The sequence below is a fragment of the Chiloscyllium punctatum genome, chromosome 22 (assembly GCF_047496795.1).
Source record: "Chiloscyllium punctatum isolate Juve2018m chromosome 22, sChiPun1.3, whole genome shotgun sequence".
Lineage (NCBI taxonomy): Eukaryota > Metazoa > Chordata > Chondrichthyes > Orectolobiformes > Hemiscylliidae > Chiloscyllium > Chiloscyllium punctatum.
In genome coordinates, this window is record NC_092760.1 from 51340385 (window position 1) to 51364090 (window position 23706).

The 23706-nt window shown below is 38.4% G+C and overlaps 1 protein-coding gene across 2 annotated transcripts in view; it reads right to left on the reverse strand.

Annotated features, from left to right (window-relative positions):
• ipo7 (importin 7) overlaps positions 1-23706 on the reverse strand; it is a 61574-nt gene that overhangs the window by 36986 nt on the left and 882 nt on the right. For both annotated transcript variants that reach the window (XM_072592278.1, XM_072592279.1), the window contains exons 2-5: positions 19126-19207; positions 10052-10205; positions 7166-7324; positions 6636-6792 (exon numbers count right to left, since the gene is read on the reverse strand). In XM_072592278.1, the coding sequence (XP_072448379.1) occupies positions 6636-6792; positions 7166-7324; positions 10052-10205; positions 19126-19207 (552 nt within the window). The remainder of the gene's footprint in view (positions 1-6635; positions 6793-7165; positions 7325-10051; positions 10206-19125; positions 19208-23706) is intronic.

Here is a 23706-nt window from a genome sequence, read left to right on the forward strand (position 1 = left end):
AGTTGCAGATCAGAAGAGGAAACTCAGAAGAGGGACTCTGAAGCTAAGAAAACCTGAGTTCAGTAGTCTTCTGCAAACGGAGTAGGAATTGAAAGCAACTGTTAAGTCAACCCTATAGATGAAATAGAAAATGTGTCTTGCACTCTGTTGTTTGAGTGTGTAAAGAGACGGTTTTGGAGTTAGAATTATACTTTAGTGTTGCGAAATCTTTCAAACTGTGTTGTATGCACAGTTTGGTTTATTCTATTTTATCTTCACTTATTTTCCAAAAATAAGCTTTTGCTTTTAGAGCAATAAAACAAATCTGCAGCATCACATGCTTGCGTTTCAGTGAAGGACCACCTCATTGGAATAGCAGTGGTTCAGAGATGAGCATTCCTGCCTCACAGCACCAGGGACCTAGGTTTAAATTCTAACCTCAGGCAACTGTGTGGAATATGAACATTTGCCCCACATCTGCGTGGGTTTCTACTCAGTCTGAAGATGTGCAGGTTAACTGGATTGGTCACGCTAAATTGTCCATAGTGTCCAGGGATATACATGCTAGGTGAATTAGCCATGGGATATACAGGGTTGCAGGCATAGAGTAGGAAAGTGGATGCTCTTTGGATGATCGGTGTGGACTCAATGGGCCAAACGGCCTGCTTCTATCCTGTAGGGATTCTATGATTACTGACAAACAAAACATGTTGTAAGCCAGATTTCAGTCTGGATCTTACTTGGCCAGCAACACTGGCTGTGATCATAAAACATTCAAAATCAGTTCTATTGAGCACAAGGCTATGTGACCCATGTTGCATTGGTCCGCTCAATGATTAATTTGCTTTGTGCCATTTCTAGTTTTCTCCTGATAACCCTGCACACAAATTTTCTCAACAGCAGTGTGACAGTCATGCCACCATTAGACAAAAACTCATTTAAGTGGGAGAAAAAAACTGAGATGGAAGTAGCAGCAGATGGTCCGCATCATTGCTGCTCATTAGAAATTAACAAAGTAGTTGACCCACAAGGTAAAATTATATCACATTTACGTAAACATCTAGTATCAAGTAATACAACTGCTTTCACAAAAAGCTTTGAATTCTGGGGTGAATTAATCAGAAAAAGTGTTTCTTCATGCAGCTTCTTGATTTCATATCTAACAACTCTACAGAGAAATTGTCAAGCATGTTTACTCACTCAGATATACTATTCACAGCCATGGTCTAATTACAGAACTCACCTGGGACACAGTTTTCCATATGCCCTACCTGCCCTGTTGAAGATGCTTGTTAATGGGTGGACATTCCTTTGCTGAACAATCGAGGAAGTACCTATTACAGAATTTTAATGTATGTGGAAAAGTCACTTCTCTCCAACAGGTCTATGTTGATGTTGACATATGACATGCAATGCCTTCTACCTTATGTTATCTCATCCAATGAACACATTCTTCCATTTCTTTATCGATCATGTACTTATTTAATTTCCCCTTCAATGCACCTATTTCAAACAAACATGACTAAAATTGCTGCATGTCTATTTTATCAACAAGATATATAGTTAACGCAAACGTGCTCATGCTATTCATGCTGAATATGAACGAGGTCACATGGTATTATTATGAAGTTGCAGTTGTGTATTGCACCTTTAAAAGGACCTGAAATTTCTGGCTGGTGCTGAAAGATTTAAAAGCATAACATTTGGTTGACAAATAGCTGGAGCTGCATTGCCATGGTACAACACAAATTCAAATTTGGCCAGTTTAAATAATGTCCCAGATACCAAAGTCCAATCGAATTTGGTTTTTACTGTTTTAGATGACATCAAATCCAATGTCTTAGGGTATAAAAGTCGGACATTTTGAATAGTTAGGGGGAGAACAGCAAAGAGCTGCCAAGCACCAATGTAACAGCTGCCAGAATAACTCTGAAAAGGTACCGGTCCATAAGAAATTTGTGCAGAACACTGAAGCTGACCTAGGGAAATCTACAGAGGAAGTTCGACATCCAAAGACAATAACTGGGTCTGAAACTGATTTTGCCATAAATTTAAGGGGGAATTTATCAGACCAGTATTGCAGAGTGGGGGAGGGGGATAGAAATAGATTTAAGAGAAAGGAGTTATAAACAGTTGAAATGTTCTCTTTTGGACTTAAATTGTTAAAATTTTTTCTTTAAATAATGGTATTTGGGATAGTTCTTTGCCTCTTGAAATTTTACAGATTATGGCAAAAGGCGAGTTTTACTGTGTGCCTGGTTTAAATTTGGAGGGTCTACCCCATGTCATAACAGCTTGGGGGCTCATCCAGGATTCAGGATGATACGTACTTGATTTTAAGTGCTGTATACCCAAGCTATCCAAGACTTCCTTTAACAGCCAATCAGTAAAATTTGACCCTTGGTCTGACTGAACCACTGAGTAGCCCATACCGCGTGAAGAAAGCTATTAACTCCTCTACCACTTTTTGCCTTCATACTCCGTAATGGAATTGCCTCTGGAAATCTGAAGATATCCATTTTGGTTAACAGGTACTGGTTCCCACTTTTAGTTCCCAGGAGGGGACCTACACAATCAATTATAACCCGCATGAAAGGTTCTTCGGATGTGGGAATTGGCAACAAAGGTGCTGGTTTTCTTATTGCCTGTGGCTTACCTACCATTTGGCATATATGACATGTAGAGTTAACCACATCCTTGTACATTCCAGGCCAATAAAAATGTTTTTGCACCTTAGCCCTCAATCTTTTGTACATTTAGGTGACCTCCTATGCTACCTGTAACACTTTCTGTAAGCATGCTACCGGTAACACAATCTGGTGCACTTCGGCCCATTTCTCCTCTGCACTAACCTGCCATTTTCATCTTTCAGATAACCCTCAGAAATATTCTCTGCCTCTTTTATATAGAGTGTATGCTTCCACATATAGATCTTTTATCGTCTTGTCATTCTGTTCCAAGTCCATTCGCCTTTCAGGATGAAACACTTCTGTCAGACCCTCTGCCTGTTCATGTTTCTCTTGCACCATTACGTCAAATAGAGTGTCCACTAATTGAACCTCAACTCCATCTTTCTTTTTAGTTTTTGCTTCATGGTCTGGCTTATGATAGTGGGATCTGGTTACGACACAGTCTGGGAAAAATACCAGGATATTTCTGTTTTAACTCAGTTTCTTGGTCTTCCTTGGGCTTCTCTCCACCCTTCAGGCACTCTGCCTGTATTCCTGATGAAGGGCTTTTGCCTGAAATGTCGATTTTCCTGCTCCTCAGATGCTGCCTGAACAGCTGTGCTTTTCCAGCACCACTCTAATCCAGAATTGGGCTTCTCCACAACAAGGGGTGTCACCGCAACCTTGGATCCTGCTAAAATCATTCCTAAGAACAAACTGGATTCCTGGAACTGGCACTCTATCAATCACTCTTACTATAACTTCGAGTCTTGATTTGGCACTCCATCCTGATCTTACATAGGGGAACACTAAATTTCTGTACATCTATCCCACAAATTAACAGACTCTCAGATAACAGATCGGAGAGCGTGCAAATTTACTCCTGTTACTATTAGACTGGTTAGATCCTGTCTCAAAATGACAACTTCTTGCCCTTCTTCTGTTCTTTTGAGTAAACTTTACCCACACAGGCAAAGTCTTTATAGAGATCAGGCACCAAACTCCACACTCAGTCCCTGCCTCAGCTGTGCACTTTCCTGCAGCTCCTCAGCTTTTCCTTTACTACTTTCAAAAACGCAACTGGCTTAGCTTCTTGTAAGATCTTTTCCCACAGTGCTTTTCTTTAATGACCAGCACTGTGACTATGTGTCCAACTTTTTGGCAGTGAAAACACCTTTTCCAAGTGCCCTTCCTGAACTACCAGTACTGTCATTTTCTGTGTCCCACTCCAATACAGTGAAAACACCTGAGGCCTTTCATTTCCTTTCCACCCTCTTGGGTGTCTTTAACCTATGGTAAACAATTACTAATGTTCTCTACTCTTTCTTTCATAGCATATGATCACCCTTTCTTCCAGCTTCTATCCCTCAGGACGAACGTCTGGCCAGAAGCTTGACTTATGCACCAACATGTATTCATCTGATAATTCTACTGCCCTGCTCACTTCCCGAACTTTGTTCCTCCACATGAATCCTTACTGTCTCTGCAAGTGAGTTTTTACACTCCTCCAGCAGAATAATCTGAGCGCCTCATAGGTCCTATCTTTAAAGCATGCACCAATCTATCAAAATGACTGTGCTTAATTCTTTCGAACTCAACATAAGTCTAACTTGGTTCCTTCTTTATGTTTCTGAACCGCTGTCGATGCGCTTCTGGTACCAATTCATAAGCACTCAAAATAGCCTGTCTGACATCTGCATAATCGCTCGACCCCTCACCTGACAGCACTGCAAATTCCTCACTAGCTCTGCCCATCAGTTTAGTCTGAACTAGCATTACCCACAAGTTCTGACTATTCCGCCTGCCTAGCCAATTTTTTAAATGAAATAAAAGCTTCAACATCTTAATCAAAATGCGGCAGAGTTTTGACATATTTCTTTACATCACTACCTTCGCTTTTAATCTCCATCCTATTAACTTGACTTTGCTGGCTAAGTCGCAACTTCAAGTTCAAATTCCCTTTCTCTTCCTCCTTTCTTCGCTCTTTTTGCTCAGGAAAGAACCTTCTCTCTTTCCTCACCTTTGAACTCCACTCTTGTCAATTGCAATTTAGGTTTTTCTACCTCTATTGCACTTGTCTTTTTCTGTGACACACCCAAGTGTTTGAGTAATTCTGTTACAATTTCAGCTTTACTTTGTCCTTGGTTAAACCTAAACCTAACTTCTTTGCCAATCCTAAATGTATGGCCTTTTTCTTTCCTTGCAAACTTCCTTGGCAAATTTGAGAATCATTTCTCTCACTTTTAATTGACTCAACCACAAGTCACCAAAATTTAACAAATCGTCTCACCTATGTTATTTAAAAATCTAGGACAGTAACCTGCAAGTATTTAAATCTACTGTGCTTTTCGCATTCCCCAAATCTACTCAAATCTGTCCAAAGCTCAGAATGGATCTGTCTAATACTATTCAAATCACAAATCAGAGACCCAAACTGTTCAAATCTTGGCAATGAGCCCTCAAATCTGTTCCGACACAGGATAACCCCTCCTGCCAATTTAAACCAGAAACACAGTAAAGCTCACCTCACACCGTAATCTGCTAGATTTCGAAGGCAAAGAACTATCCCAAATACCAGTATTTAAAGAAAAAATTAACAATTTAATTTTTTTAAAGTCCAAAATAGAACATTTAACTATTTATAGCCTCCGTTATACTTATTCCTACCACCTCCCCACCCCCAAACTCTACAATATTAGTCCAATATATTCCCTCAGATTTAGGGCAAAATTCAATTTCAAACCCAGTTATCATCTTCAGATGTCGAAATATCTCTGTGGATTTCTCTAGGTTGCTTTGGTGTTATGTTGCACAAATTTCTCATGGACAGGTATCTTTCAGAAAGCTATTCTGCTGGCTGTTATTTTGGTGCTTGGCAGCTCTATGCTGTTCTCCCCCTAACTGTTCATAATGTCCGATTTTATACCTCAAAACATTGGATCATTTCATTGGTTTGATGTCATCCAAACCAGTAAAGTTCGAATTCGGTTGGATTTTGGTATCTGGGACATTTAAACTGATTGGCAGAATTTGAGTGGCAGCACAACTCCAGCTTCTGCGTCAACCAAACGTTACACTTTTAAATTGTTCAGCACATTGTGCCAGCCAGAAATTTCCGCTCCCTTAAAAGTACAGTACACATCTACAGCTTCGTAACAGTATCCACGGCTCGTTTTTTAAACAAAAAAAAAAGAAAATCGGCCACACCTAAATTCTTAATTTTCTACTTGCTGCATTAACTAGTTTACCAACTTACATGACTGATTCAATCACATTTAATCCTCCCTTGGAGTTAAATGACTTCATCTCAAATTCATACTTCCAAACAGATTTCCTACTCAGAATCAGGCCCTTGTATCACCTAAACTGATTTTCTTCTGGACATATCAATTACCATAAAAGCAAGACAGCTAAAGAAAGAAGACAGCGACAAAATATTCTGAAGAATACAGATACAATAAAATGTTCATAGGTGCCTCTATTACACAACATAGATAGCCTGAGCTGATACAGTGCTCAATTCAATTCAAAGGAAGCCTTTTTCTCCAGGAAACAGAATTGAAGATCTCCAGAACACTTGTGGTCAACCTACTATGAAGCATTGTATAAGAGCTGACTACTGCAATGGCATGAATAAAACTTCAGATTTCCAGGATTCATACAAGAATCACGTACTTGACTTGCAGTAATAAAGTACAAAAACACTAGAAGCAGCCACTAACAGTTGGGTCTCCAAAGAACAGCAAGATCACTGGACTTTGCCCTTGGCTTCAGAATCCCTGCAAAAACTTTGTATTTCTTCAACATCCAACAGATATTAATGGAAAATGGGAGAGTGAGCTTCCACAAACTAAAGGATGGCCTTGAGCTTGTTTCGGAGCAATACACAAGTTTCTCATGCTTAGGAAGAGCACAGCCATGTTTTCAGACAAACTCCCTGCATAGGGAACCAGTGTTGAGGTAACACTTCATTTTACATTGTAATACCTGAACAAGTGCATAGAAAATTTTGAAGATCTGCTTTTGAATTAGGACAGAGTGGTCTGAAGGATCAGAGAGAAGTTGGACAAAACGATCTTTCATCATTGGCAAAAAGTGCTGCATAGCTGCCACCAATGGGCTTCGTTCCTCAGTTTTCTTGTACCTGTGTGTAAAATATATAAGACTACCAGTCAAAAACAAAGCACAACACCAGAAATATATTCCTACATTTGAATTGCACATTCTATCATTTGACACAATTATATCAGTTCTTCTGGTAAGACAGACTTCTAGGCTAGTCTGACATTGCAGTCATTCTTGCAACTGATCAAAACACTTCAGTACACAACACACTACCAATCATAAATCTTTGAGGTCAAGGGGCTATAAGTGTGGAAAATATTGGTGGAGGCAAGGATAAACAGCTTTTAGAACATAACTCAGATTTTAAACCAAGTATTATTTGGCTTGCTTTAGGACATAATGCTCAGAAGACATAGGAAAACTGTTCAGGACCAAAAACACAAAGCACTTACTCGTAGTTCTTCACCAACTGATAGAGGCAGAGGAGGATCCCAAGCCAATAGGCACTGTTATCAGACTGCAGATAGTATCCAATTTTATCGACAACGGCTGGCCACCTGACTGGATAGTCATGTTTGATAATTTGGTTAATGCAAGTTGTGAGTTGTACCCTATAAAGACGATTAAAGGTATCGAGACATCAGTTACTCAAAACCAAAATGTTTTTAAAACCATGTTATCGAAATGTAATGTCTAAAACTTCAACAGTTACAAAATGCATTCACAAGTTAAAACCTTAATGAAGGTACAATATAAATCGAAATAACTGTGTTGAACTGGTCTAAGGACATCTATCATTTGATGTGCATCATTCCCCTTTTCTTTCAGTAAAAATGTTTTCTATAAAAGTGACACGATGACTTAGTGGTTAGCACTCAGCCTCATGGTGCCAGGGACCGAGGTTTGATTCCAGCCTCAAGGGATTGAGGAATCTGCGCTTTTGCTCCCCACGTCTGCATGATTTTTCTCCGGGTGCACCGGTTTCCTTCCACAATCCAAAGATATGCAGGATAGGTGAACTGGCCATGCTAAATTGCCCATAACGTGCAGGGATGTGTATTTTAGGTGTACTTCAAATTGGAAATGTAGGATTGTATGGTAGGGGAATGTGTCAGGGTGGGATACTTTTTGGACAGTTAGTGTGGACTTGTTGGGTCAAATGGCCTACTACAACACTATATGGATTCTATGGTATTTATACAGGACCTATTTCCCCCAAACACTCTTTGCATATTATCCAATTCAAACTTAACAGTCAGGATGCATGTGTAAACCTCACTGTTGACACCTTCTATCATGCGTTATCACAGCTAAGCTCAATATGCACTCAAGAAATTTACACTTCACCCAGAAGAATTACGGCAAAGTAATTAGAAGTACATTAATTCCAAAGCAATTTAAGCCTTTCCCTTATCCAGAGGAAATGACTACAAATTACTTTTAAAAACAAAAACGAAGCATACAACGATCCACCATTTTGCAGACTTCAGGTTAAATCTAACACCCTACTTGTCTGTAAAGCTTAACTACAGCCTAAAAGATTTTCTCTTTTCCATCCAGAGGGTCAATTTATTGCATCCAACAGGGAAACATATTTAATTCCACATTTTGCTGTTTAAGACCACCTACATCATGGCAATACCCAGAGTTCTCCATCCAAAACAGGTAGCATCAGTAACATTTGCACCACACCACGCTAATAGTACTGAAGTCATGTGTGCCAGAACTTGCTGCGCCCGCACCCAAGCTTTTCCACAGTACAGTCACAACACTAGGATCTAAATGATCATGTTGAAAATTGCCTAGATATGTCCTGTACATAAAATGTAGGACAAATCAAACCAAGCTAATTACCGCCCAGTCTACTCTTGCTCATCAACAGTGCTATCAAGCAGTACCTGCTCAGCACTAAACTAAGCACTGCCTAGTTTGGGTTTCCTCTGGGCTGACAAGAAATATTGGCATCACTCAAATGCCAAGCTATGACCATCACCATTAGGAAGCAATCCAATCATCATTCCTTGACATTCAAAGGTGTTACCATGGCTGACTTTTCCACCATCAACATCCTGGGGGGGGTTTAACCATTGACCAGAAAACTCTATTGAACTCGTCACAAACACACTGGCTACAAAAACGTCAGTTACTGTGGTGAGTAACTCACCTCTCAACTCCCCAAAATCTGTCCACCACCTACAAGACAAGTCAAAAGCATGATAAAATACTCACTTGCCTAGATGGGAATACAAGTTTGACATCATCCAGGATGAAGCATTCCACGCAGTTGGCACCACACCCACAAATAGCCACTCACTCTACCACCAATGCTCAGTCACTGCAGTGTGTACTAGCTACAAGATGCACTGCAGAAAACTAAAGATGCTCACATAGCACCTTCACCTAGAAGGATGAAGTCAGAAGATTCGCGCAGACACCATCACCTGCAAGATTCCCTCCAAGCCATTCACCATCCAGACTTGGAAATATATTGGCATTCCTTCACCATCACTGGATCAAAATCCTAGAATTCCCCCAATAAGGGCATTGAGAGACAACTTACAACATGTGGACTGCAGTGGCTCAAGACAGCAGCTCACCACCACCTTCTCAAGGGCAACTAGAAATGGGCATCAAATGCTAGCCAACCAGTGAAGCCCATCACCCATGATGGAGTGAAGATGATCAGGACTGCAAGAGCACTAAAGTGCAAGCCAAGAGGAAGTATGAATATTTAAACAGTAATGCAGAGGGGGAGCACTAGAGGAAGAAGCTTAGAAAGATATCTACCACACCAAATGTTTGATTATAGACTAATGGCATGAATGCAGTTGCCAGCAGTTAATAAGCCAGTATGTGACTGAACACTCAAGAATTCCATTTTTGTTCACTTGAATGCATTAATCAATTCAACTTGTCAGTACAGCAAACTTAACTAACACTGGCCTAAATGTCACAGAGGATCTTGAAAGCGGAGGATACGTGAAAGAATAACTATTTTCATAAAGTACTTGAAATAGATAATATGTAGACCAAAGAATTCAGCTTCACTGATACTTTTGAATGGTAGCAAACTGAAAGACAGGCACAGATAAAACTGTTTTTAGGAGGAAGAGAAAGGTCCAGGCTTTAACCAAAAGAAAAAAAAAAGAACACATGCAAGTTGATCACAACTGATTTTGCAGACCATGCTGTAGTTGTTTACCAAACTTTAACAAAGATTTGCAAAAGCTTCCAGATGTTTTCTTAGCCTGGGTCATTCAGAGATGTGTTAGTTTACAGGATATTCACCAGTCTTTGCAGTAGCATTTATAACCAAACAACTCTTTCCTACTACAAACCTTATTAACTCGGGTGACTGAATGATAGCTTCTATTATGTTGTCACGGATGAACTGTTGATCTTCTTCTGGAATAGTAAATGGTGGTACATCACCTGATGTAGCTTCACGCTCAGCCCAGTACTGTGTTATCGTATTTTTCAAGTAAATTACACCTAAGAGAGAATTAAATGATAGAAACGTCGAAAATTAGTCACCAACATTGCTGGTGATTTACAATTCCGGCACTTTAATAGACAATTTGTGAACTATTTGCTGATTTGAATGACTCAACATTTGCACGTTCAAGGGGGTCTTTCGATTTCAGTGAAAGAAAGATACTTTAATTTCCAGTTGTAATCACTGTTCAATTTGATTTTTAGAATGAAAAAAACTCGCATTAATATAGAACTTTCAAAATCTCAGTACATTCTAAAATACGTCATGGCAAATACTTTAAAACAGTGACAGTCACAGCAGCTGATTTGCACAGAACAAGGTTCCATTATGAGAAGGAATACAAAGTTGAGAATGCAATTAAATAAGAGTTAACAAGGGTCATGTGAAGCAAAAACACTACCATAAACATTTTGGCCCAAATGGTAATACATACCACTCAATGTTGTAAAATTCTACACAACATTAGTGTCTAAATGCAGGTTATGAGGGATACACATTATTCAGAACCAAATAACCACTCCCCTTCTCTCCATTCAATGGTGCTGAGGTATGTATGGATCCATCTGAGTCAGGAATTCAGCATCTCATTCAAAGGCCAGTTCTTATTGTGTCAACCTAGCTTAAATTGTTAAATCTTTGGAACAGAGCTTGAACCCACAGTCTTTTGACTATGAAGCAACAGAAATACACTAATACATGGGGGAAAATGATGTGTGCGCACACAGTGATGCATATTTAGAAACTGAAATGAAACAGTTTAACTCTTAAATGATATACTTCTGCATGGCAATGAACAAATTTTACTAAGCAGCAAACAAAGGTTAAGACATATTCAAAATTGGAACTTTAAATTATTGCAGACATATTTCATAGGATTGCCCTGTACAGGGGATCTGACACCTACCCAAACAACAACTCTGCCTCCTGAAACAATTCAGTCTTAATATTGAGTGCAGAACCAGAGGCAGGAACCATCACTAATTCTTTTTTAAACCAGGTACAGAAATAGAAGAAAAACAAAGCATAAGTGGGATTAAGAAAGCAAAACAAAGAAACAGTTAGAATGAAACTGCAAACTTAAAGCCATTTTGGTGCCAAGTAGTATATTAATTAAAAATTATCACCTGTTAAAAAAATATACTTGGAATGGAATGGAATGAACAATCCCTAATTTTTCAGGTGTGCTAAATAGGTCTACACCATGCAAGAACTGAACTTCTATGCCATTCTATGTCTTAAATATTATGTCTCCACCAGCTAGTATTATCAGAAAGCCTTGACAGAACAAGGCAACTTCTTGAATTCTGCCATTTACAACATATCACCTGGCATTTCCTTGACAATTTACACATTAATAATAGTGAATAGTTTCATCATTAAAGTTGAGATCCTGCATTATAGGTCTGTTTGCTAAACAGCAGGCATCAGAATTATATAGCAAACTTCTAAAAGAATGTAGAGCTTCCAATACAAAATTATATTTGGCTCTTGCTATCAGGAGCAAGAAATATGAAATATCCTACAATTCCTTTTTAAAGAAATTTTCAGTATTATGAATACTAAAAAAGCAACTTGCTTATAAGAATCCAAAAACAAACTGAATAAGCCCACTTTTCTGTTCTATAACAGAAAATTCAATTAATTTCAATTGACAATCCTTAATCAAATACTTTAATATTCTAGACAGCAAGTGAAATTTTAATAATTCAAAATTCCATGCAACTTCTGACTGCTCTACAGTTAAACAGGGGGAACTGAACTTTTTTTTAAAACATTTAAAAGCCAACCATGCACAATCTCAGGGACAAATGCAATCCCAAGTTAACACTTTGCAGGCCAGTTAATCTTCAAAAAGGTTTACAGAGCTACGCCAGAACATTAAGAATGAATAGGAACCAACATCAGCTGTGGTGAAAACAGTTCTCTCTCAATAAAGGTCAAAATAAAACATGCAAGACTCTTAAAACAAGAGTATACAATATACACAGGTGCTCATATCTATCCTGATTTATCAATTCAAAAAGTCACAGGGCAAACAAATCAACAGGAGAGCAAACCGACTTTCAAGTTTAAACGGAGGTTTATTTGAAAATTGTGGAGTGTTTCTGACAGGAGAGAGCAATTGAAATAGGTTTGTGCCTCTAATTGGTTCCCAGTTTCAACTGGTTCTCATCTAACTGAGCCAATCAGCTTCACTTGTAAATAAGCCCTCAATTCCTGATCAACTGCACATTTCAGAAATCCACAGCCACAGAGAGTTCACAATAATAATCAAATTCCTTGCTGTGAAATAATGCAGCCAGCCTGATAAATTATCTTCAAAAACAGTTCTCGCATTGCAGTCCAGTACTTTTTTTCAAAAAAAAAGAGAGAAAATAAAAAGACAGTCTTAACAGCAGATCCAATCTACTGCACAAATTATTACAATATCATAAAAGGAGACCATTTGGTTGTCATGGCTTGGCTAGATTGCTGACGGGAACAATTCACAATGCCATCCTGCAGCCCACTCCCACCTCATCTGAACACATTGCCAAGACAATTGATCAGAAATCCACAAGTGCTGAGATCAGTTCTAGTAGTTTGGACTTGGTGGTCAGCAGAGAAGTAACAATGCTTGCTGCCAACCTTGGAAGGGAGTTGCCCACAAGATCCGAATCTCAGGTAAAAAAAGGAGAAGAGTGTGCCATAAAACTTGTTTAAATCTGGTGCCAAGTCAGAGAGAATGCCAACTGTACAGCAAGCGATGCTATCAAACTGACATGCAGCTAAACACAAAGTATTAACAAACAGAAAACCAAAAAAAGGTCAAAGGCATGTAAACATTCTTCAGATAGGAATACAATTGATTGTTGATCTTCTAGCTTCTATCTGAAAATCAGTATTAAAAATCTGAGCAAAACTTGAAATTCGGTAAATAAAACTAGTTTTTCAAGATCAGTGTGTTCGCGATAATTATGAATTTTACGCTCCTTTAAAATTCCTGTTACACCTCATTTGGCAAAGCAAAATTTTTTCATGGTTTTATTTTAGAGGGACTACTAGCACCACAAAAAGGTCCAATCTATTCATTTCCCACTGATAATAATTGGAGGGGGGGCCGCAGAATCACTAACAATTGCAGAATGATTGTGCTTATATGTACATCAAGGCACAACATTTTTTCCAATTGCTTTTCTTGAGATTAAAGGACTTTTGCCATTCACTTTCAGAGGAATATCTTTCTAAACTAATTCATAAATTAGGTGATAGTCATGAGTAATATCTTCAATGGGGTATTTGGACTTGCACAGGAGCAGTATTCAACAAATTCATATCTAAAATCAGCTGTCCATTAAACAAAGTCACAAAGCATTAATTTTGGTTTTACAAAATCACAATACGTAAATTGGCATAAGACACCCGGCATAAGCTGGCATCAAAACCTTCTTCAAGAGAACTGACATTCCTACACAGGAAAAAAATCTTAAACCCACTTTTCACATACTGCGAGATCAGAGTTAATGCATACCCATCACATATGCATAAAGCTCAAAGAATCTAACCAGGTAGTTACCTTTTTTAGTGCAACTCAGATTTAAACTTAATGGTTGAATAAGGATCACTGAACTCGAAAGGTTAACTAATTTCCCTCCACAGATGTTGTCAGACCTGAGTTTCTCCTGCAATTTTTGTTTTTGTCATATTACATTGCTCCTAAACACAGAATTACCGCACACTTTGGATTCTTAGGTAGTGTAATGTCACTTTACTTGAAAATCACAAAAGTTCACTTGAGGTATACTAATAACTTGCAGTTAGAGAGAAACTATATACACATCTTTAGTCTAGCATGCTGCTAGTTGAACTCATGGGTTTAGTCATATAATGTTAGCCTGGTCCTTGATTGCATGCACTGAAATGAAGAAAATGTAAATTTAATTGTTATAACATTATTCATACCAGAATAAGACTTGCAAAATTTAAGTTGAGAGTCTGTGTAACACAGGTAGTTTGACAATCCTTCTAGCTCTCCTGATGGTATTCGTGATTTGTATGTATGTTGTTTGCTTCCATGTTGTAAGATTGTTGGGCTGTTGTGATGATCCTCCATAACTTCATTATCCGAGTGTATGCTCAAGGCACATTTTGGTGTACTGAGCAATTACTGGAGATAGTTTCTGTTTCTCCACTGTAGGACCTGGGCTCACTTCACAAATGGGATATTTCTGTGCCAGCTTCCTTTAATAGATTGTATGATTCCAACTTTGTCCTTCACAAATTAAACCATTCGACATCTCAATGGAAGTAATGCACCATCTTCACTCTCCCTTGTTTCTCAAACAGCTTGTCCTGTACTTTTTAAAAACCTGGGCAGGTTGTCTAATCTTGCTTTCCAAACATTAATCTAAGGAGGCAAATTCATGCTCTGAGGTGTTGTTCTTAGGTGTAGCATATCAATACAAAGACCCTTTTGTCTTCTTATACTTCATTAGCACTTCAACATTGCAAACCATGGGCTGGGATAGTGTGGTGAAATGGCCACAATGCGTCCTATTTGATACACATGCCGAAAAGTTCTGCCTGTATTCAATGGCTTATGTCACATATGACCCTTTCAGATGTCCTTATTGTAATTATCCTTTCATATTCTGATAATTGGTAACCCGCATAAAAATCACTGCCGTGAATGGTAAATGAATCTGTTGCGATTTTGAACCAGGTGACTGATTATACCTTTGAAGGTGTAGGAGATTCTTTGTGGTGTGGTTGGTGATAACATTATTGATCCCTGGCCAATACCACACCAGCAATCTTCTACGGTCTCTGTCCATATGTCCTTGATGCAGCTGCAACAACATTCCTTGAAGGACTTGAGACTAGCATTGTTATCCTTTCAAAGACTATGCCTTTTGAGACAACTAGTTCATTTCTGTTTGATTGGCCAAAAACATGTGTCTGCACCCCTCACATTAAGTCAGGCTATCCTTCTATGACGGAATTTGCATTCTGCTTTCATTAGTTGATTAGCCATTTCTTTCTGAAGTTGATCACATTTGAGCTGACAAAAATTAAATCAAAACGATTTAAAGCATGCCATCCACCTCAAAATCGTCTATTTGCAAGTCCACTGAAAGTTTAGCCAAATCTGAAGAATGCTATCCGCTCTGTCGGTCTGAGGTTTGTAGCAGATGAAGTTGTGCCCCTGTAGTTTGACTAGACATGATGAGAAGTCACTATAGTCTCGATGTCAGCAATTTCTACTGAATCTATTCTAATGGCTTGAATTTGATCTGTGAACCATTTACTGAACAGGCACAAATGGTAAAATACCGAATGCTAGAGCAAGTATGTGATACTCTATATTGTGATAAATGGATTGTACTTACAAAAGACTTTTATATCAAAACGCAATGGGTTTGTCACCTTGTTTGATTCACATTCCCAGCCCTTCCTGTGATGCATCGACTTTCAAAGATGGTAGTCTTCCATGGGTTATAGTATTGCAGGGTACAGGTTCTGCTGACATATACTGGAGTCATTCAAACGGATCTTGATAGTTCTCCTGCTATGCATAAGCTCTCTTAACAATAATGCTTTGTTAGGAAAGTTTCGGTGTGCAGTGTTGGAATGTTAAAAAAATCTCATATGTCAGCAGATCTTTCCTTTTGTGGAGTCATCACAACGTTTTGGACTTTCCAAAGTCAAGACAGGAATCATAACCTGAAATGTTTATCTGTCCTCATTCACCTGACACTTCTTGAAGATTGCATCATGAACAGTTTCTACCATTAGGGAGTGTTACTTTTGGTCTTGCTCTTTGATTTTTCCCATGACCATAATATTGGCAGCAATACATTGACTAGGAGAAAGTGATGACTGCAGATGCTGGAGATCAGAGCTGAAAATGTGTTCCTGAAGAAGGGCTCATGCCCGAAACGTCAATTCTCCTGCTCCTTGGATGCTGCCTGACCTGCTGCGCTTTTCCAGCAACACATTTTCAGCAATACATTGATATCAATATATATTTTCTCTAAGTCTGCCATAGCCTGGAACAAGTGCTGACTAGCAGATAAACCAAAAGTGTGTCTTTGGAAGCAACATTTTCCAAATGGTATTCTGAAAGTAGAGATTTCTTGAGATTCTTTTGCCAAGTGAACTGACCAATATCTATGCCTAGCACCCAGGTTGGCAAAGGATTTGGTTCTTGTGAATCCTCAATTCTAACTTTTAGAATTTTGAGAGAGCATCTGTTTAGAGAAAAGTTGAATTGTTGACGCTAAACAAGCCTTAATTGTATTATCTTTCTTTAGCACGCACACACGTGTAATAGAACTGCACCAGTCTGACGTACATGACAGATAATGTTATAGCATTCTGGATCATCCTGCTCACTCTTCCATTTCTTTCACGTGTGATCACCGAACTTTCAGGGAAAAGTTCCATGATGGAATTGAAGTCTTTGAAAATTCCCATGGTATTGAATCTCTGGATATATTTCTTGTAAGCTCTGGATCAACTCATCCAAGTATCCCTGGTCTCTTCCGATATCAGTATTTTGGGAGATATCCATGAATGATCACAATGTTGATTTCTGTACAAGCAGGTAACCTTGGTATTGTTGGTTCATACAAACAAGTAAAGTATGTGTGGCTTTCATTGTCAGCAAATCTTACCTTTGCTCCTTTTGGTTATAGCTCATGCTTTTTGTTCCATGCATCTTTTTCTTTTTGCTTACGAATAGTATCGGGGCTGTACTGACACCCAGTTTGCAAAGACTTGCCACCCACATGGACCATCAATCTGGCTAGCTCACAATTAAGTACTCACTTAGGTTTGCATTACTTGGGTCCACGTACATATTTATTCAATTACTACATTGCTTCATGCCTGGTCTGAGCTTTTCTCCCCGTAGTCTTCAAATTCTCATCATTACCCTTTTTTTTAAAAAAAGGACACATCACTGTTTATCACACTGTATTCTTGCATTGTATTGTTCCCCTAACACAGCATAAAAACACTCATACTGGGGTGGTAAATAGTGCCAATTCAATTTAATTTTACATCTCCACCAGGCTTACTCAGGAGATAACTTCCAGTTAAAGTATACTTAGTTTTGTATGCTGCTACCTGGACTCCTCATGGCTGCTAGCAATAGTGTGATCTGGTCCTGGATTACTAACACATACAGTTCGAGTACATACAGTAACGAGTCTTCATTCCAATAGTATCCACTAAATTTCTCCCTACCATTATCGTAGATCCTTAATATATGCAATCCCAACCTAGAGAATCCACATTCCATTGTAATCCTCAGTAGTTAAAATTTTCCTGGTTCCCAGTCAGAGGAGTACTATTTTATTGAGAAGCTTGAAATGGTTCTCTCGTGAATTCAACCTACTTCCCACCTTCAGTCAGCTCCTAACTCCTTCAGCACCACATTTATCCAGCACCTCTTCTTTTTATTCCTACAAGGTACAAGATCTCATACTATTTAATATCATTTGTATTCAATTCACATCCAAAAAGTCAATTCTGGAGTTTTGGTCAAAAAAAAACTAATTTTTCATATGCCTCATTGCAGGTTACCACTGAATTTTGCACAAAATATTTAAACCCCTTACATGTGGTACTGGTGAAGTCAAACACTGATGCAAATCCATTTAATAGAATCACTAAAACATAACAATGGAAGCAGCTGTTCAGCATCTTGTATACTTTTAACTCCATTTGTGTTAATTTCAGGGGCAGGGTTAAGCAGGGCCAATAGTAACTCTGCAACCTTCAGGAGAACGATGGGGGATGAATTTCAGCCTCAAATTTTACTCAATTAAAAAAATTGATACTCTACATTTCTTCATGGAATGACTGAACGATGCAGGTAAGTCTCAGACCTGTGTTTTAACAGGACTAAAACTGACTAGATAAATTACAATGTTTGTTAGTGAAAATTGGGATCTAGCTCATTATGTACATTAAAAAATGAAGAGGTGCAAAGCTAAGTTCTTACACAACAGGGTCAAGACTTAAACCTGAAGGTGATTGTCAAGAAAATATTTTAAACGCAACATTCTGTTCTTTTCAATTTTAGCTAAATGCCAGCAATTTTCTTCATTAACTTGGTCACTTTCTGGTCCCCAGAACTCAACTCTAGTGCATCGCATCTCAGACAATTCTTGCACCCACAAATCAACCAGTTAAGAGGTTGGGAGCCAACTTATGTGTGTCATTTAGTAATGTACTCAGACATGGTCATGATTGGAGTACATTGTTCCCCTTCCTGTTTCAACAGTTCAGAGAGAGGTGTTAAAGAATCACACACTTAGAAAGTTGAGAGCTTGTTCTGAAAGTAGCCACCAACTCAAAAGTGGACCACTGTAGACAAAGAAACTTAAAGTAATATTTTTCAACTGAAAATGCTGAGACAGGTTTGAGAGAAAAAAGTAAAATGACATAATTAGAACAGAAGCTGAAAAAACTAAGTGGGCTGTCAAAAAGTAGAGGCCAAATTACAATACTTAAATATTTTGGTATCATTTTGCCAGTTAAATGTTTATACTAAAACAAAGCTGTAATTGATAGTTACTAGCTAAATTGTCACCCTGATTTCAACTTAGTCTATTTTCTAGACTTGCATCCCGCTGGATTAAAAAAAATCACCAGGGGACACTGAATAGTTTCCATTTTTCCCTCTCACTTTCCCCTCCACCAACTCCTTACATATTTTGAAAGGGCAGGATGTTTACTTACATCTTCATACTTCCAAATTATTTATTAATCATATCAATGATACAGCGTGCAGAATTAAATCTGGCAAATAGTGACATTACATCAAAAAGAACAAATACTAGCATCTAGCAACTATGTATATTCAGCCACATATATGGAATGTGTAATTCAAGATCTTATTTGTACAATGTTGAGACAATCACTTACCTGCTTGCCTCACAGGCAAGTCCAGTTGGTCTGACATTGTAATTTGAAGCAGAGTTGATACAAACGTAACAGCCTTGTTGGCCTGTAATGTACACAGATAAAAAATCTATTAAATGTGTATTCAGGTGACAGCTGCTTTAAACATTTAAATACAGGTTACAGTTCCGTATTAAGGAAAGGAATCAGTGCTGAAAAACATTTCAGGTGATCATCTAATGTCAAAAAGTGCCCCTACCATGCCTAGATACAACACAAAGCTATACATATTCTGATTTGGAGGTGGCGGTGTTGGGCTGGGGTGTATAAAATTAAAAATCAACACCAGGTTATAGTCCAACAGGTTTATTTGGAAGTAGTAGCTTTCTGTGCGCTGCTCCTTCAACAGGACAACCTGATGAAGGAGCAGTGTTTCAAAAGCTAGTGCTTCCAAATAAACCTGTTGTGGACTATAACCCTAGTGCTGTGAGATTTTTAAACTTTGTACACTTTTTTTGGTTCATCTTTTAATATGCCAGAATCTTAAAACATAGCAATTCAATATCAGCATTCTTCTCCCTCCAACTTTCAGGTATGATGTTGCTTAATATAGCTGAGGCAACTCACTGCTGAATGTTGTACAATTATGGAGTCATAGTCATATATATGGAAACAGACCATTCAGCCTAACTTGTCCACACTGACCAGACATCCCAATCTGATTTAGTCCCATTTGTCAGCATTTAACCAAGAACCCTCGAAACTGTTTCCATTCATATACCCACCCAGATGCCTGCAAATGTTGAAATCGTATTTATCTCCTCCACTTCCCCTGGCAGTTCTCCATACGCGCAGAGTCTGTATTAAGTTACCCTTCAAGTCCTTTTTAAATCTTTCTGTTCTCACCTTAAATCTATACCCTCTTTTTTGGACTCTCCACTCAAAGTAAAAGACCCTGGCTCTTCACCCATTCCATGCCCCTTCAGTTTATAAGCCTCAATAAGGTCATCTGTCAGCCTCCAAACACACCAAGGGAAAACATCTCTGCTTATTCAGCTTTGAACACAAACACTCCAGTCCCACCTGCATCCTTGTAAATCGTTTCTGCACCCTGTCAAGTTTAACAGCATCCTTCTTATAGAAGGGCACAAGAATTGTACACAGTATTCTAAAAGTGGCCTCACCAATGTTTTGAACAACCTCAAGATAATGTCCCAACTCCTACAGTCAATGCATTGACCAATAAAGGCAAGCAAACCAAACACCTTCTTCATTATCCTATGTACCTGCGAATCCGCTTTGAAGGAACTATGCACTTGCACTCCTAGGTCTCTGTTTGGCAACAGCCCCCAGGACCTTACCATTATTTGTACAAGTTATACCCTGGTTTGCCTTACCAAAATACAACACCTCATTTATCTAACTTAAACTACTCTGCCATCCCTCAGCCCACCTGATGAATACAGAATCTACTTCACTGTCCATTACACTAGCAATTTTGATGTCATTTGCAAACTTACTAACCATGCCTCCTAAATTCACCTCCAAATTAATTACATAAATAACAAAACAACCAGCGGACTCAGCACTGATCTGTGCAGCACATCACTGATCCAATCCAAAAAGCAACCTCTACTTCCACTGTCTCCTATCTTCAAGAGAGTTTTGCATCCAATTGGCGGGCTCCCCATAGATTCCATGTGATCCAGCTTACCAACCGGTCTACCACGTGGAATCTCGTCAAACACTTTACATACTACAAATTCCTTACCGAGATCTAGACTAATCTTGCGTTCATTTCACATAGGACTTCCAATCCATAGTGACTTCCACTGCTAAGTTACTTCCATCCCAGTTTATTTTGCTATGAACATTTCAAGGAATGAAAGAACAGCAAGCAGCACTTAACAATCCAAGTTAAATGCTTGATTTCTCTCAATCTAGTGGCACGTTCTTCTGTACAAAATGTTAGAAACAAACTCGAAGTGTTGGCAGTTGTACTTCCAGATTTTTTTTAAAAAACTTCCTTGCCTAAAAATGTGCTAATCCTGGTTAGAGAATGCTTACAACAATCTGATCTCATGCAATGTCAAGTGTTCATTCATTATATATCAACATTAGCAAACTACTCAACATTGGACATTCTAGTTAAGCCAAAACCTATCTTCAGATGCTAACCAACTTTGCAGAAGGGGTTTTGGACTGTAAATGGTAACAAGGTCATCAGTATTCACTTTAGTAGTATAATGATTGAGGCAAGCCAGATCAAGACAAAATTAATCTAAAAGCAAACTACAATAGATTGGAGATGAAGTAAAAATAAAATGCTAAAATCACATCAGCCAGCACCTGTACAGAAAGGTGCTGACTCTTCACAAACCTGAAAAATTGAGACATGGAGAAGCAGATTAATACAAATAGAAATACATTGAATAGACAAATTGTAAATGCATCACCACAGTCATGTGAATCTTAAGAGAAATAAGAACCATGGAAAACCTGATGAAGGAGCAGCACTCAAAGCTAGTGCTTCCAAATAAACCTGTTGGACTATAACCTGGTATTATGAAATTTTTAACTTCATTCAGCCCAGTCCAACACTGGCACCCCCAAATCATGAAAAGGCTGAAAGGCATACTGGAATTTGGTTTGTCAAAGACAACATAACTAAATATGAACGTGCTAAAATCAATCTCCAAACTCAATATTTTATTTTTAGAAGTTTAATCTTTAAGAACATAATTCTTTCAAAATGTACTTTCAGTACATCCGTAGTCATGGACGACAACTGTAAGAATACAGTTGGATTACATTAGAAAATGGTGGGTGGAGACAGATTTGTCATTTTCAATTTAAGGTACACTGCAGCTTGTCTAGTTCCTTGAGTAGCCACTTCCATTTCAGTCCCATATGCATACAGTAATCATGAGTACTAATGACCAAAATACTTAGTCTTGAGAAGTTAAATTACTATCACATATGAAAATTAGGATGGTGTTTTGAGGGCCTGCTGCAGCTAATTTGCTATCATGGAATCTTTTTACTGACTAAGTCAAATGGTTCTTAAGAGCTGGAGAAGTTGGTGAATCATGTATCACTGCCTTCCTAAATATACTGTGGAAAAATAAAGGCAGCAATACCCACATGTGGCATCATACATAATTCGACAAATGTTTCTATTGATTCATGCTTTGACACAGGACATGAAAATGTTATATTTCCTGTCCTAGATTCTCAGAAGATTTTTTTTTGCATATTTTGATCTTACTGGTTCATGAAACTAGTAGAGTAGCTATATAATGTGAAAATACTTTTCAGAAATCAATGGTAGAAATCAAATTACAATTGTTCCAGAAAAGAGACCCCATTCTGTTTTGTCTTGCATTTTCCAGAAAATAACATGGGTCAGATGGTTAATTTAAGTCTGGCCTGAAATCATTACGGCTCTGAATACCCAATCGGATGCATAATAGGGTAGAGAATGAAATTAGGACTCAGTGCTCTTAAATTGAGATTAAGTAATTTAGCAAAAACTAAATGCAGTATTATTTAAGCCAACCAAGTGTGCTTCCCAACAGGTTCCAGCAAATACTTTACTCAAAAATGTGACATGATATGCTGGGACCTGGGTTAATATAATCTTTTTTTTTCAAAAAACTTGAATCAAGGTATAGGCGGGGTGGTAAAAACGGAGAGGAAAGGAAAAAATTCCAAGACTCCTATCCCGGTCACCACGGAAAGGAAATACCATCTGGTGCTTATAAGCTCACTGTCAAGGTTCATACAAATACTAGTTAAGTTTATCACACCTGCTAGCTGATCCTCATGAAAAATATTGATACTCCATGATACAATATACCAGCATTCACTATTAAGGTTTCAACTGTAGAACAGCTGCTTGGACAAGTACCAAAAGAGGATAGCATCAACTCTGACAGTACAAAACACTGCAGTCTTCATTGATTTGTAACTAGGTGTATTAGTCAGGGGTAAAGGGAGGAAAATGGGGCAGGGGAATAGGTCTGGGTGGGTTGCTCTCAGCGTTGACTTGTTGGGCCAAACAGCCTGTCACCACACTGTAGGGATTCTATGATTGATTGAAAACACCCTTAGGAAGGAATGGAGAAAAGTAGCAAAGTGAGCAAAAAGGATATCTGCAAAAATGTCCCAGCTATCCTAAGTTTATTAGAACTCAGTGCATTGATAACAATAGATATGTGAATGAGGGCCTCTGGAAAACTGCCCTTCATTACATAAAAAAGTTACCAGGCACAAAACAAATCTGCTGGCATAGTTAACGCTATCAAGTTGGGATTTATTTTAAAAAATGAATTGAATACTGAAATCCAGCATGCTCAAGTGCAGTAGCAAAACATACAGGAAATGGTATGAGACAAATTAATGGTCGCATTCTCAACCAGGTCTACACAAAATAGATTTTCCATTTGACCTAGCCCCTGCCATAAAGTGTGCGATACTCGTGCCAACATTACGGCTGAGGACTAACATTTGTAAATCAATGCAGGTCATATCAAGTTCCAGGCATCACTTACTCGCAAGCGGAGGGAATCAAACTCTATACCCTCTTGTCAAATACGATTTTGC